Raw genomic sequence first — 16,136 nt, 5'->3', positions numbered from 1 at the left:
GTTGTGGATTACGAAAACACAAACTCATACGGGCCCCGGGAAAAGGAGACATTATTCGTCTACTTAACTAAACGTCCAGAGGGTGGAAATCCCTAATTCAGGCCTGATCAGATCCAGGGGCTCAAAAAATGTCACCCGTACTTGGTGTCCCCCTCTTTTTCTCCGTGTCTCAGCTCTTATCCTCTGTGTTGCTAGACCTCCACGTGCTGTGGTCCCCCAGGCCTGCCTCCTTCTAGCTCAGTCACACCAAAAAGAGAGCATGTCTTTCCCAAGGGTTCCCAAGAAAGTCCTGCTTTTGAGCCTCCTTGGACCAGCTTAGGTCACATGCCTGGCCCCAAACCAATCCCTCCAATCAGAAGGAGGACACACTGGCACCTGCTCACCCTGCCAAAACCCCGTGGCTCATGAGTTGTGGAGGGTGATTCCCCAAGGGACGACTGAGGTGCTTTTACAAGAAGAGATTACAGGAGCTCCCTGGTGGCTCAGTGGGTTAAGGATCTGGCATTGTCACTGCTGTGGCACTGGTTCAATCCCTGACCCAAGAACTTCCACATGCTGAAGCGTGGCCAGGAAAAAAAAAAAAAAAAAAAGAGGAAGAGAAATAGAGATGCTGGAAAGTCAAGCCCAAGAAATGGCCATTGAATTTAACTTCTAAAAATTTAACAACATCAACAACAACAACAGACAAAAAGACAAAAGACAAAAATAAATAAATAAGGAGTTCCCGTCGTGGCGCAGTGGTTAACGAATCCGACTAGGAACCATGAGGTTGCGGGTTTGGTCCCTGCCCTTGCTCAGTGGGTTAACGATCCGGCGTTGCCGTGAGCTGTGGTGTAGGTTGCAGACGCGGCTCAGATCCCGCGTTGCTGTGGCTCTGGCGTAGGCCGGCGGCTACAGCTCCGATTCGACCCCTAGCCTGGGAACCTCCGTATGCCGCGGGAGCGGCCCAAGAAATAGCAACAACAACATCAACAACAACAACAGACAAAAAGACAAAAGACAAAAAATAAATAAATAAAAATTTATTTATTTTCTTTTTAGGGCCACACCTGTGGCTATGGACGTTCCCAGGCTAGGTGTCGAATCTGAGCGGCAGCTGCTGGCCTACGCCACAGCCACAGCCACAGCCACACCGGGTGATCTGAGCCACGTCTACGACCTGTGCCACACCTCGTGGCAATGCCGGCTCCTCAACCCACTGAGCGAGGCCAGGGATGGAACCTGCATCCTCACGGACACTGTATCAGGTTCTTAACCCTCTGAGCCACAATGGGAACTCTCTGTATTTAACTTTTGCATTTTCTTCTGGAAGAAAGAATTTCTAAAATATAGTGTCCCTTTCTCCATGAACACTGCCTGGATGGATGGAACAGATGGAGAAAGGTCCTTGGGATCCCTTAGAAAGGTTAAGTGCTAAGGCGCCTGACCAGTGTCTTATTTCTGTTTTTCTATCCTTCTGGACAGCAATCGATACCTTATAGAATTCCTTGAGGTCGGGGGGGTCCTGACACTCTTGGAAATACTTGCACTGGAGAAGATCAAGGAGGAGGACAAGAAGGAGTCCGTCAAGCTGCTTCAGGTTATTGCAAACTCTGGCAGGAAGTACAAGGAGCTCATTTGTGAAAGCTACGGTGGGTACTGTGTGTGAGAGCTTGTCAATTCCCACGTCTCCCCCCGCCCCCCCGGGGGTGGGGGCTGCACCCAGTGCTGCTGTGGGAAAACCGGTATCATGGAGCTGGTCCCCAGGAAGCATGTTGTAGGATGAATCACCACTGGAAGATCCAGATTTCGGATTTTCCTGATTCAGCGTTTGCTCAACTCTTTCCATGGTGGTTGTGGAAAGCCATCTTCATTTTTATTTCTATTTGTATTTGTTATTTTATTTTATTTATTTAGCCTTTTTAGAGCCGCACCCATGGCATATGGAGGTTCCCAGGCTAGGGGTCTAATCAGAGCTACAGATGCCGGCTACACCCACGGCCACAGCAACGCCAGAGCCAAGCCACGTCTGCGACCTACCCCACAGCTCACAGCAACGCCGGATCCTTAACCCACTGAGCGAGGCCAGGAATCAACCTTGTGTCCTCATGGATGCTCGTCGGATTCATTTCCGCTGCGCCACAACAGGAACTCCAAGACTCCTTCATTTTTAGATATATCCTCTTTCGTGCATCCATTCAGCAAAGACTTACTGAGCCATTTGTGAAGAGCTTGAGAAATAAAATTGAAATAAAATCATTGAACGTGCTTGCTAGGTATACTCTATGGTGCTAGGAATATAAAAGTGAATAAAATCAGTCCTTGTCCTCAAAGACCTTACAGTGTGGTAAGAAAAGTTAACAACGCAGAGTTCCTGTCGTGGTGCAGCAGAAACAAATCCAACTAGGAACCATGAGGTTGCAGGTTCGACCGCTGGCCTCGCTCAGTGGGTTAAGGATACGGTGTTGCTGTGAGCTGTGGTGTTTGACCGTGGGTTTGACCCTAAAAGGACCAAAGACAAAAAAGAAAAGTAATAACGCTGCATTTTCCATATGTTCTACCAAGTGCTCTGACTGAGGGGCAAACAGGAGCTGCACGCCCCCCATGCATCTCCCTTTAAAGCACTTTCACCAGGCTTCTCCTCCATGACTCCTTCATGGCCTCTCTGAGTCTCAGTGTATTTATCCATAAAATGGGACTCCTTCTCAGCAGAATTTCCAGGACTAAACGAGGTGGTATTTGTCAAAACATCTAGTGCTGAGCGCTATCCACATGTTGTCATACAGCAATCAAAAATGCAGGTTTTATTTGGGCATTTTGCAGAGCCATTTCTTTTCTTTTTTCTTTTTACAGCTGCACCTGCGGCATGTGGAAGTTCCCAGGCTAGGGGTCAAACTGGAGCTGCAGCTGCTGGCCTGCCCGCAAAGTCACAGCAACACAGGATCCAAGCTGCATCTGTGACCTTTACCACAGCTTGTGACCATGCTGGATCCTTAACAAACAGAGCAAGGCCAGGGATTGAACCTGGGTCTTCACGGACAGTATGTTGGGTTCTTAACCTGCTGAGTCACAAGAGGAACACCCTGCAGAGCTATTTTAAATTTTATTTTATTGTATTGTATTTTGTCTTTTTAAGGCCACACCTGTGGCATATGGAGGTTCCCAGGCTAGGGGTTGAATTGGAGCTATAGCCACTGGCCTAGATCACAGGCACAGCAATATGGGATCTGAGCCATGTCTTTGACCTACACCACGGCACGGCTCACAGCAATGCTGGATCCTTAACCTACTGAGTGAGGCCAGGAATAGAACCTGCATCCTCATGGACGCTGGTCAGATTAATTTCCCCTGAGCCACAATGGGAACCCCATTTTTTTTTTTTTTTTTGGTCTTTTTGCACATGGAAGTTCCCAGGCTAGGGGTCTAATCAGAGCTGCAGCTGCCCGCCTACGCCAGAGCCACAGCAGCACGGGATCCTTAACCCACTGAGCAAGGCCAGGGATCAAACCCGAAACGTCATGGTTCCTAGTCGGATTCGTTAACCACTAAGCCACGACAGGAACCTCATTTTAAATTTTAAAACAGAGTTTAACAAACTAACATGTCTTGTTGAAACAAAATCCTCTGGCCACACAACTACAAGGTCAACAAGACAGCAACGCAACATGAGCCCAGACCCTCGACTTTGCTTTGACTGAACAGGCTTGGTTAAATACCTCTTAATCCTATTACTTCATATTATGTAACCTTGGATAAAGATTGTTTTCATAAATCCCTTCCAATTTAGCATTTCCTCTCTCCTTTGCTCAGGTGTACGCTCCATAGCAGAATTTTTGGCAAAATCTAAGTCAGAAGAGACCCAGGAAGAAGTGCAGGTGCTGCTGGACTCTTTGGTGCATGGTAATCCCAAGTACCAGAACCAGGTGTACAAAGGGCTAATAGCTTTGCTGCCCTGCGCGTCCCCGAAAGCTCAGCAGCTGTCCCTGCAGACTCTCAGGACTGCGCAGGTGAGTGAGCCCAGGCTGCACGCTCCCGTGGTTCGGATTCCAGCGCAGCCATCTGACAACTACCTTCCCCAGCTGCCCTCCACACAAGCACAGGGAACAAAGCTCAGCCTCTCGCGGCATGTCTGCCGTTCAATCAGCGTTACTTCCAGAAGGCCAAGGCCGGGCAGAGTTCATGTCTCCCAGCAGAGTGATTTGTCCTGCTTACTTAAGGATCAGTAAGATGGTGGCAGACTCCAAAGTGGTGGAGACAAGCGACTCGGGTGATGAAAGGGCTGCAGAACAGATTAAAGGCGTCAATCCGGTAGGGAAAGAATCACAGCGCATTTGTGGGCAGCGAGTAAGTGAAGGAAGAAGCCAGATCGGAGTCCCCCTGTGGCTCAGCAGTAAAGAACCCAACTAGTCTCCATGAGGACGCGGGTTGGATCCCTGGCCTCGCTCCGTGGGTTAAGGATCCCACGTTGCCGTGAGCTGTGGTGTAGGTCACAGACGCAGCTCAGATCCCGAGTTGTTGTGGCTCTGGTGTAGGCCAGTGGCCACAGCTCCGATTCAAGCCCTAGCCTGGGAACGAAAATAAATGAATAAATAAAAGTGCTCAAAACAGCTTCAGGAAGACCTGGAGGCAGGAAGACAATTAAGAGATGAAACAGATGGGAGTTCCCATCATGGCTCAGCCGTTAATGAACCCGACTAGTGTCCCTGAGGATGTAGGTTCCATCCCTGGCCTTGCTCAGGGGTTAAGGATCCAGCATTTCCGTGAGCTATGGTGTAGCTCACAGATACGGCTCAGATCCCGAGTTGCTGTGGCTGTGGTGTAGGCCAGCAGCTGTAGCTCCGATTCAGCCCCTAGCCTGGGAACCTCCATTTGCCACGAGTGAGGCCTTAAGAAAAAAAAGATCACACAGATGATAAAACCTGAACCGTAGCAGTGGGCACCGAGGTGAGCCGGTTGGACAGACACTTGAGAGACAGAGGACGTGGGACTTGGGACACCCCACTTTGGACTGGGTGAGTTGCGTGCCACCTAGAGAGAGCAGAAAAAATGGATTTGATCTGGGAGGAGTTAGGTTTTGACCCAATAAACTTAATGAGGCTCCGAGTCTCCCAAGTGCCCTTCTGAGGAAGAGGCCAAGCTGGTTGCAGAAGATACAGATAGATCATTTGTGCAAAAAAAATATTGAATGCTGAGCCCCCATCCCACAGAATCTGAGAACTTTCAGGTAGCCTTGAGGCCCCGCAGGCAATTCTGGCTCCTAGCTCAATGGACTGCTCAGGACATCTAATAGAGACGCCCCCTGGACCATAGAAAATTAGCCTGAGGTTCCAGAGAGAGACCCAAGATGAGGACGGCAGTTTGGGTTTCATGAGCAGTGACACCCGAAAGAGTGAGAGGAAGATCCCCCAGGCAGAGTGGACCAAGTAAGACGAGAAGGAACGCTGCTGACGTTTCGGGATGATCTGAGGGAGAAGCTCAGCAAAAGAGCCATGGCTGCGATTACTGTTTCCAGGTTCAGGAAGTGCCTCCTGCGCGCCAGGCACTGCGCTCAGGCCCTGCTCACACTGTCTCTTTCAGTCTGTGCAGTGGCCGATGGGGGCAGGTGTCATCACCCCATTTTATTTTATAGTTTATTTATTTATTTATTTTTTTTTTTCTTTTTGCCTTTTCTTGGGCCGCTCCCGAGGCATATGGAGATTCCCAGGCTAGGGGTCTAATCGGAAGCTGTAGTCTCTGGCCTACACTACAGCCCGAGTAACACAGGATCCAAGCCGAGTCTGCAACTTACACCACAGCTCACGGCAACACTGGATCCTTAACCCACTGAGCAAGGACAGGGATTGAACCTGCAACCTCATGCTTCCTAGTCGGATTCGTTAACCTCTGCACCACGATGGAAACTCCTCATCCCCATTTTAAAGGCGATAGAACTGAGCCTTAGGAAGCTGTTTAGTGACTCAGTCAAGGGCGCATGTTAAGCAGGAGATATCTGCTAAGTGTAAACATTAAAATCCAACGCCACTTCTTTGAAAAAGAGCAGTGAGGAGTTCCCGTTGTGGTGCAGTGGAAACAAACCCACGATTAGCATCCCTGAGGATGGGTTCCATCCCTGGCCTCACTCAGGGGGTTAAGAATCCGGCATTGCCGTAGCTGTGGTGTAGGTCGCAGACGTGGCTCAGATCTGGTGTAGGCCGGCGGCAGCGGTGGCTCTGATTTGACCCCTAGCCTGGGAACCTCCACGTGCCGCTGGTTCAGCCCTAAAGAAAATACGTAAATAAATAAAGACCCAACAGTTTTTTAAATGATACAGAAGAACTTGTTTAAGAACTCGGCCTGAAGGATGAAGAAGGGGCTTCCGCTGGGAAGCTTGGGGTGATGGGGGGAAGAGCGTCGCAGGAGGAGACAGAGTTAAAGGAGAGGGGAGCTCAATCTGGGGGGGCCAGCGTTCCACTCTCGCAGCCAAGATAGCCGGCTTGTCCCTGCACCCCTGGCAGTGGCCTCGACTGAGGGCCTCCTGAGCCGGGGGGTTCCGTGGCAACCTCGGCAGATTCTCAGTCCACTCCTGGCTGCCCCTCCCTCTCCTCACCAAAATTAACCTCCTCTCAGGTGGGGGTGGGGCGGGCCAAAGTCCTGAGACCCACCCCTGCCCCTCGCCCCATTTGGCCGGGCTGCCCCCCTGTTTGGAAGTCTGCTTTTCATCTCTCTCAGGCAGATCAGATCAAAATAGTGACACCTGTCCCCCTGTCTGTCTCGCCAGTCCATCGTCGGGACCACACACCCCAGCATCGTGGACGGCGTGCTGAAGGTACTGCGCACGATGCACCTGGAGGTCCAGTACGAAGGTAGGGAGGCGGCCGGGTCTGCTGCAGAGGGCAGAGGGTGGCCGTGAGACCCGGCAGATTCGCTCGAAGCGTTTCCTCCTACTCACGAAGATCCTTGTTGAGTGGCCTAGGCAGCCCCGCTGTCGAAAGTGCTGCCTCGCACTGAGGGGCAGGCTACTCAGAAGGTGGCAGTCACCTTCTGCACTTGGAATCAGCCGCACGGCGCTCTAGCCGTTGTTAGAGTCTGCCCGGGCCGGAGCTGGCTCTGGTTCCCAGTCTTACGTGGCTCTTCCCCTCCTAACAGAAATCACGCCGAGGACTGTTTTCCAAGAAACTAGATTGGATAAGGGTCATATTAAGACGTTTTCATTTGTTGGGTACACTCTGTGCCAGCCATTTCCCATGAATCATTCCGTCTAATTCTCAACCACGGGAGTATGGATTCTGGCGCATATTAGGTATTCAAATGTTCAAATGAATGAATGGCGGAGGTCCGCCTTCTTATGCTTTTCAAGCGAGAGCATTGAAGCACAGAGAGGTTAAGTATGCATCCCAAGGTAACACAGCTAGCCAGATTCAACCAATCGGATCTGACTCCAAAGCCTATGCTTTTACTTTTTTTTTTTTTTTTTCCCCCACTGTACAGCAAGGGGATCAAGTTATCCTTACATGTATACATTTTTTCCCCACCCTTTGTTCTGTTGCAACATGAGTATCAGGCATAGTTCTCCATGCTACTCAGCAGGATCTCCTTGTAAATCTATTCTAAGTTGTGTCTGATAAGCCCAAGCTCCCGATCCCTCCCACTCCCTCCCTCTCCCATCAGGCAGCCACAAGTTTATTTTCCAAGTCCATGATTTTCTTTTCTGAGGAGATGTTCATTTGTGCTGGATATTAGATTCCAGTTGTAAGTGATATCATATGGTATTTGTCTTTGTCTTTCTGGCTCATTTCACTCAGTATGAGAGTCTCTAGTTCCATCCATGTTGCTGCAAATGGCATTATGTCATTCTTTTTTATGGCTGAGTAGTATTCCATTGTGTATATATACCACATCTTCTGAATCCAATCATCTGTCGATGGACATTTGGGTTGTTTCCACTGTGAATAGCGCTGCAATGAACATGCGGGTGCATGTGTCTCTTTTAAGTAGAGTTTTGTCCGGATATATGCCCAAGAGTGGGATTGCGGGCTCATATGGAAGTTCTATGTATAGATTTCTAAGGTATCTCCAAACTGTTCTCCATAGTGGCTGTACCAGTTTACATTCCCACCAGCAGTGCAGGAGGGTTCCCTTTTCTCCACAACCCCTCCAGCACTTGTTATTTGTGGATTTATTAATGATGGCCATTCTGACTGGTGTAAGGTGGTATCTCATGGTTGTTTTGATTTGCATTTCTCTAATAATCAGCGATGTTGAGCATTTTCTCATGTGTTTGCTGGCCATCTGTGTATCTTCCTTGGAGAACAGTCTATTCAGGTCTTTTGCCCATTTTTCCATTGACTGATTGGCTTTTTTGCTGTTGGGCAAAGCCTATGCTTTTAATATACAGCACGTGGCAGGTGTTTCCAGAATATTTCCTTTGCTGCTCCTACTGTGGTTCCAAGAAGGGAGAGTCTGTTTTTCACAGGGGAGATGAAGGAGGGGTCACCAAGAAGGCGTTGTTAGTGCTGAGCTTTGGAGAGGGGGATTAGAGAGGCAGAAACCGAAGAGGGCAGGAGTTCCCATCGTAGCTCAGTGGTTAGCAACTAGCATCCAAGAGGACGAGGGTTCGATCCCTGGCCTTGCTCAGTGGGTTAAGGATCCGGCGTTGCCCTGAGCTCTGGTGTAGATCGCAGACTCTGCTCGGATCCCATTATAGCTATGGCTGTGGTGGAGGCCAGCAGCTGTAGTTCTGATTAGACCCCTAGCCTGGGAACCTCCATATGCTGTGGGTGCAGCCCTAAAAAGACAAAAAAAAAAAAAGACCAAACAACAACAACAACAAAAGAGAGCGGAAGAAGGCATTCTGGAAAGAGGATTGATCTAAACAGAGGCCCACGTTGCTGCAACATGGATGGATCTAGAGATTATCATACTAAGTGAAGTAAGTCAGACAAAGACAACTATCATGTAATATCACTTATATGTGGAATCGAATTTTAAAATGATACAAAAGAACTTATTTAGGGAGTTCCGTTGTGGCTCAGCAGTAATGAACCTGACTGGTATCCATGAGGATTCGGATTCGATCCCTGGCCTCGCTCAATGGGTTAAGGATCCTCCTGGGTGCGGAGAGTGAGAGGGCAGAGGGAAGGGGGAGGGGGCAGGGCCGAGGAGCCCAAGGCAGGGAGGCCCAGCAGACGAGCAGGGTCTGGCGGCCTTGCCTGTGGGGACTCCTGTGTCCAGGATGAGAGGTTGAGCCCCAGCTCCAGGGAGCCTGGAGCAGCTGAAGGTGGCGGCAGGTAGGGGGTTGAGATCCTGGGGAAGGCCTGGACGCCCACTCCCAGTCTAGACTGGTTTTCAGAGGCGGTGATGAAATTGAACCTTATCTTTCCTTCATCAGCCCCGTCAACTTTGTGTTGTTGGATCCCCGCATGGAGTTTGTGGACCCCAATGTTGAAAAGTCACGCTGTCTTGGAATCTAAGCTGCCATCTGTTACCACCTGGAGCAGAGTCTCCTAGCTGGGGAGGTGTGGCCAGTGACGGGGTGGTGTGGTGAAAGTCAAGATCGGGGCCAGCAGCAGAGAGGTGTCGCTGGCCTTGGAGCAAGGGGGTGAGCTGGCCGTGGGATCGTGTCCGGAGGCTGAATCACACAACCCCCAGGTGGCGCTGTGACCCTCCCTCCCCTCACCCCACCTGCAGGTGGCAGAGTGGCCCCTCCTACTCATCTGTCACTTCGCAGTTTACGCAGTTCTTTGCCAAGGGCTTCCGTGACCTGCCTTCACCCCGCCCCAGTGGCAGCCTCCTTCCTTTGTTCCACCTCCCGCCTCCTCCCCTCCAGCCCCTCCCTCCCCGGGACCAGTTATCTCCGGAACGGTCTCTGCCCTGGTCATAATAGCCTGTGCATAGTTTCCGGCAGCTCTGGCGGTTATCGTCCTTATGTCCCAGCACAGCCCCCAGCTTGGTCCTTGGTGTGTGTTTGCTGAGGGAGGGAGGGAGTCCTGCACACACACACTGTGCCAGTGACTGCTCGCCCGCCTGCCTTCCCCTCTGAGCAGCCTCAGGGCAGGGACTAGGTCTGATTCGTCTCTTTTTCCAGCTCAGGGTCTGGCAGATAAAGAGTGGTGCTCAGTAGAAGTTGGTTGAATAAACTTATGGGGGGGGAATATGGCTTAGTTTCAGTTTTGCTGTTGAACCCCGCCAGAGTTGAACTGGCCCAGCTTCTTCCCATAACAAGCCCCATCTAGAGCCCCCCTGCATTTGTTACATAACAAACCACTCTGGCAGAGGCAGCCTGAGCATGAAGCTTTGTCATGTCTTTTTGGTTGGATGTCTGCAGGTGCAATAACAGTGAGACTGTGCACCCCAAAATAACTTCCCATATGCCAGACTCATAACCAGTGTTCAGGAAATGTGCGTTAAATGAAAGAATTATTCTTTTTTACCAGGCACTTGCAAATAGTCTTCGTGGAGTTCCCTTCGTGGCTCAGCGGGTTAAGACCCCAACACAGTGTCCATGAGGATGTGGGTTCAATCCCTGGCCTCACTCAGGGGATTAAGGATCTGTTGTTGCCACAAGCTGCAGCATAGGTCTCAGATGTGCCGCGGATTCCGTGTTGCCGTGGCTGTGCCGTAGGCCAGCAGCTTCAGCTCAGATTCAACCTCTAGCCCTGGCCTGAGAACATCCCTACCGCGGCAAAAAGGAAAGAAAAAAAAAAAAAGTCTTGGGAATATAGCGCATGCATATGCAGGGATAGTCCACTAGGGGGAACTATTTCACACTATTTCACCACCGTTTGGGCGGCAGCAGTCAAGGAAGGCAGGTGATACGGCTGAAGGGACTAACCTTAATAAGGGCAGGGTTGATTTGGCTTTTTTTTTAAAAAAAGCAGGAGTTCCCATCCTGGCTCAGTGGTCAACGAATCCACGGTTGTGGGTTCGCTCCCTGGCCTCGCTCAGTGGGTTAGGGATCTGGCGTTGCTGTGGCTGTGGTGTAGGCCGGCAGCTGTAGCTCCAATTCTGGCATTGCTGTGGCAGCTCCCAGTAGAGCCCTAGCCTGGGAACTATCATATGCTGTGAGTGCGGCCCTAAAAAGACACAAAAATAAGTAGATAAATAAAAGAAAAAGAACAAAGAAAAAAATCAGATATTGGAGTTCCCATTGTGGCTCCGCCAGTTAAGGACTCAGTATTGGCTCTGTGAGGATACGGGTTTGATTCCTTGCCTCACTCAGTGGGTGAAAGAGTCAGCGTTGCTGCAAGCTGTGGCACAGGTCGCAGATGTGGCTCCAGCTTAACCCCTGGCTCAGGAACTTCCATATGCCACAGATGGGGCCATAAAAAGAAAAGAAAATTAGATAGACAGAAAGACAGACAGACGGAACATCTGTGGGGTGCCAGGTACCATACCAAGTACTGGGTGTGTGTGTGTGTGTTTGAGGAGGAAAAGGACTGGTTTGGAAGGACGAAGGTAAGGGGGCTGTGCTCTCCACCCCAAGTGCTGGTGGGGTGGGGTTGACAGCCTTCTGCTGAGAAGGCTCCAGGGAAAGTGGATTTTCAGGGAGAGCCCCTGAAAACAGGCCGTGGAGGGGCTCGTGGGGCCTGGCGACTCTTTCCCTTGCAGTGGGTGCCGTGGTGCAGGAGCCAGGAGACCTCACCGCCTTTTCCGTGGCCGGCTCCACCTTCTCCACATCTCCCGACCTGCCTGACGGGTCACCCACCTTCTCTGCTCTCTTTCCCGTTACAGTGAAGTGTCCCTGCTCCCATCACAGGCCATCTGTCTTTTAAATTAAATGAGATTTAAAAGACATGTGTCCCCACCCCCACCCCACCCCCCAAAAAAAGGTTTAGGGATGCGCACCCCTCCTTGCCCCAGGCTCCCTCCAGCTCCTCATTTTTTCATTGTCCTCCTCTCTCAGATGCGTTCGGCCCCAGATGCCAGATCCTTTAACCCACTGCAGCCCACTGGGGATCGAACCTGCACCTTCACAGCGTCCCCAGCCCCGGAAGTCAGCCCCTTAACCCACTTCACCACAACAGGAACTCCTATGGTACTGCTTCTAGTTTTCCTCCTGCCATCTGGTCTTGCCAGGTCTCCTTTGCTAATGGCTCCTGGTTCTCTACCAGGCTGCGGGGTCAGGCTCCTGGCCATCTCTTTAGCAGCGCCTTCTCCCTGTGTGGTTTGTCGAGTTCCCTGGCTTTCCATCACCATGTGTACGTTACATATATTCACCTACCAGGTCTGCATCTCTGGCCCCGATCTCTACCTTGAAATCTCCGTCAATGTCTGCTAGACATCTGAAATTTACAGACAAGGAGTTCCTGTTGTGTTTCAGTGGGTTAAGAACCCAACTAGTATCCATGAGGGTGAGGGTTCGATCCCTGGCCTCGCTCAGGGGGTTAAGGATCCAGTGTTGCCGCAAGCTGCGGTGTAGGTCACAGATGCAGCTCAGATCGAGCATTGCTGTGGCTGTGGTGTAGACAGCAGCTACACCACAGCCACAGCTCTGATTCAACCCCTGCTCCAGGAATTTCCATATGCCCCAGGTTTGGCCATAAAAAGAAAAACAATGAAATTTATAGCCAAATAAGGACTCTTTATTTTCTCCCCCAAACTTGTTCTTTCTCCTATTTTTCATAAAATGTACCACCACCAGCTGAACTGCTCAAGTAAAAAGTGTCAGTCTGGAGTTCCCTTTGTGGCTCAGTGGGTTAAGAATCCGACTGGTATCCATGAGGATGTGTGTTCGATCCCCGGCCTCGCTCAGTGGGTTAAGGATCTGGTGTTGCTGTGGCTGTGGTGGAGGCCAGCAGCTGCAGCTTCAATTCAGCCCCTAGCCTGGAAACTTCCATATGCCACGGGTGCAGCCCTAAAAAACAAACCAAAAAAAAAAAAAAAATTAAAATTTTAGAATTCCTTTTAATGATGATCCCATTCAAACTAAAATGGTCAAAATTAAAAATTAAGGGAGGCCTTCCCCAAAGTGGTCCTGCCTGGAATTTATCCCCATGTATAATGGCCGTGAAGTGAAAAATGGCCGTTTCCTCCCAGGGGCATGACTGTTCCAGGAATTAGTGGCAGAGAGGGACTTCATCACGGCAGGCAGGCTGCAGCCACAGAGGTACTCCCTCCCTGGGCTTCCTCCCTGGAGAAGAGAAGTGCTAAAGTCACAAAGTTTTTTGGAAAGAGAAATTAACTCGGGGATTTGAAATATATATGTGTGTGTGTGTGTGTGTGTAAATATATTAGCGTCTGTGACAAATACATTATCGTCTTAGGAGCATAAAAATGTCTATGGATGTCTTAATTAGAAACAGAGCAGTTGTTGTAAATGAATCTGCCAAATGCATGCTTTACCAAAAATCAATGGGCCAAATGACCAGTTTACTGAGTGCCCAGTTCACCAATTGACTGGAAATGCGTTTCCTTTAAATATCTGTAAAGTGTAAGGCATTTCCTCTTGGGCGTACAGGTAGGGCCTGAGAAAGCGCCCCCAGCCCCCACTTTCTGCCCTTCATTGGCCCCCTTCTCTGGCCCTGGCCCTCCCTCTCTCTGCCTCACCCTCTCCCCGTCCCCTCAAGGACAGGCAGCCTGATAACACCCAGCAAGTTCCCTCACCAGGTCCCCCCTCTCTGCCACTAGTCCCCGCCACTGCTGCTGCAGAGAGCTTGGACAGAGACAGGTGAAGGTCCCTTAAAATGCTGCTCTGGGGGTTCCCGTTGTGGCTCAGTGGTTAGCAAATCCCACCAAGAACCATGAGGTTGCGTGTTTGATCCCTGGCCTCACTCAGTGGGTTAAGGATCCAGCATTGCCGTAAGCTATGGTGTAGGTCACAGACGCAGTTTGGATCCTGTGTTGCTGTGGCTCTGGCGTAGGCCGGGGACTACAGCTCCAATTAGACCCCTAGCCTGGGAACCTCCATATGCCGTGGGTGCGGCCCTAGAAAAAGACAAAAAAAAAGACCAAAAAAAAAAAAAAATGCTGCTCTGAAGACAAAATGAAAGCCATTGTGTTCAAACTTTGGAGAAATCCACCAAAGCTGTTAGGCCAGCCCTTCTCTGTCCATTACCTATTGTTACATAACAAATTACCCTAGAACCTAGTGCTGAAAAAAATAAATATTTATCATCTCCCCCACTTTTTTTTTTTTTTGCCATACCCATGGCATGCAGAAGTTCCCGAGCCGGAGATCAAACCCGTGCCACAGCTGTGCCCTCCAGCCGGATCTATAACCCACTGAGCTGCCAGGGAACTCCTCCCACAGTTTTTTATTTTATTTTGGAGTATAGTAGACTTACAGTGTTGTATTAGTTTCAGGTGTACAGCGAAGGGATTCAGTTATACACATACACATAACCGTGCTTTTTCAGATTATTTTCCCGTATCGCGCGTGGTTTTGGGGGGTCAGGAATCTAGAAGCAGCTTAACTGCCTGGCTCTGGCTCAGGGCAGGTCAGAGGCCAGCTGGGGCTGTGGTCAGCTGAAGGCAGGACCAGGCCTGGAGAACTATCTTCCAGGGTGGCTCACTTTCATGCCTGGCCCGTTCGTGCTGGGTGCTGACAGGAAGCCTCGGGTCTTCACTGCACGGACCTCTCTAGGGCTGCTTGAGTGTCAGCATGTCAACTGGCTTCTCCCAGAGCAAGATCCAAGAGAGAGCAAAGAGGAAAAGCCTCAAGATGCTTTATAATCTAACTTCAGAAGTTGCACATTGCCTTCTGTCTTACTCTGTTTGTGAGAAGCCAGTCACTAAATTGAGCCCACGCTCAAGGGGAGGAGAAAATTGGGTGCCACCTTTTGAAAAGACACATACTAAGGGTTCCCTTGTGGCTCAATGGGTTAAGGACCTGGCATTGTCACTGCTGTGGCTCAGGTTCGATCCCAGGTCCAGGACCTTCCATACACCGCCAGTGCAGCCAAAAAAAAAAAAAAAAGAAAGAAAACATACTAAAAACTTTGTGAATGTATGTACCATCTAACAGAAATTGCTGGAGCTCCCGTTGGGCCACAATTCCCATTGCCTGTGTTCTCTGTAGCGCCAGGTGGCGGGTTTGATCCCTGGCCCGGGCGCAGCAGATGAAAGGATCCAGTGTTGCCATAGCTGTGGCGTGGGTCACACATGGGACTTGGATCTGATCCCTGGCCCAGGAACGCCACTGCCACAGGTGGCCAAAACTGAAAAAACAAAACAAAACAAAACAGGCTGAAAATTTAGCAAATGTGTATGAGAAACAAGTTTATGGTAAAATGGAAATGTTTGTAAATTTGGAAAAAGAGGTCATTTGGAATAACATTTTTTTCTAATTGACCTAGAACTAGAAAATTCTAAAACTATTTACTATAATTCTAAAATTAACTTGCTCATTAAATGGTCCTGCTTCCTAGAGTAAAGTCGGAATTGTGGTTTATCAGCCATGGAGCAAGACAAAGGGCTGAGCAAACTGCACATTCACTAACATGGTGGAATCCTCTAGAAATGTGAAGGCAGGGAGACAGTGGCCCTTAGGGACCAAACAGGACAGACACAAACCAGTTTTCTCTTCCCCTGTCCCCCAAAGACCCAGAGAAACTGGCAGTGGGCAAGGCCGTCATTGTTAGTTTTCCTGAGGTTCTCGGTTCTGTGACGTTACATAGATTCCTCATACTAAGTAGGATGATTGATTTAGCAACGGATCATATTTGGTTAACTTTTTTTTTCTTCATAAAAACATTGTTTTGGGAGTTCCCATCATGGCGCAGTGGTTAACGAATCCGACTAGGAACCATGAGGTTGTGGGTTCGATCCCTGGCCTTGCTCAGTGGGTTAAGGATCCGGCGTTGCCGTGAGCTGTGGTGTAGGTTGCAGACACGACTCGGATCCCGCGTTGCTGTGGCTGTGACGTAGGCCAGTGGCTAGAGCTCCAATTAGACCCCTAGCCTGGGAACCTCCATATGCTGCAGGTGCTGCTCAAGAAAAGGCAAAAAGACAAAAAAAAAAAAAAAAAAAATTGTTTTGATTGAGGTGAGATTCACATAACACAAAAATCAACCATTTTAAAGTAAGGAATTCATGGAGTTCCCATAGTGGCACAGTGGTTAACGAATCCAACTAGGAATCATGAGGTTTCGGGTTCGATCCCTGTCCTTGCTCAGTGGGTTAAGGATCCAGCGTTGCCGTGAGCTGTGGTGTAGGTTGCAGATGCAGCTCGGATCCTGTGT

At 49.9% G+C, this 16,136-nt stretch overlaps 1 protein-coding gene across 11 annotated transcripts in view; it reads left to right on the top strand.

Annotated features, from left to right (window-relative positions):
- The window catches only part of ARMH1 (armadillo like helical domain containing 1), a 59,075-nt gene that overhangs the window by 24,514 nt on the left and 18,425 nt on the right, over positions 1–16,136 (top strand). For 9 of the 11 annotated variants that reach the window (XM_084965349.1, XM_084965348.1, XM_084965354.1 and 6 more), the window contains 3 exons: positions 1,465–1,631; positions 3,790–3,986; positions 6,737–6,821. In XM_084965349.1, coding sequence (XP_084821475.1) covers positions 1,465–1,631; positions 3,790–3,986; positions 6,737–6,821 — 449 coding nt within the window. Of the gene's footprint in view, positions 1–1,464; positions 1,632–3,789; positions 4,543–5,774; positions 8,767–16,136 lie in introns of those variants that run through there. The other 2 variants (XR_014808505.1, XR_014808504.1) reach the window with 2 other exon arrangements.

This window comes from Sus scrofa, chromosome 6 (genome assembly GCF_054392235.1).
Source record: "Sus scrofa isolate SSC_HxYL_T2T_F1_AM1 chromosome 6, Sscrofa_HxYL_maternal_Yorkshire_Landrace_v2.0, whole genome shotgun sequence".
Taxonomy (NCBI): domain Eukaryota; kingdom Metazoa; phylum Chordata; class Mammalia; order Artiodactyla; family Suidae; genus Sus; species Sus scrofa.
This window is presented reverse-complemented; position numbering and strand designations above follow the sequence as displayed.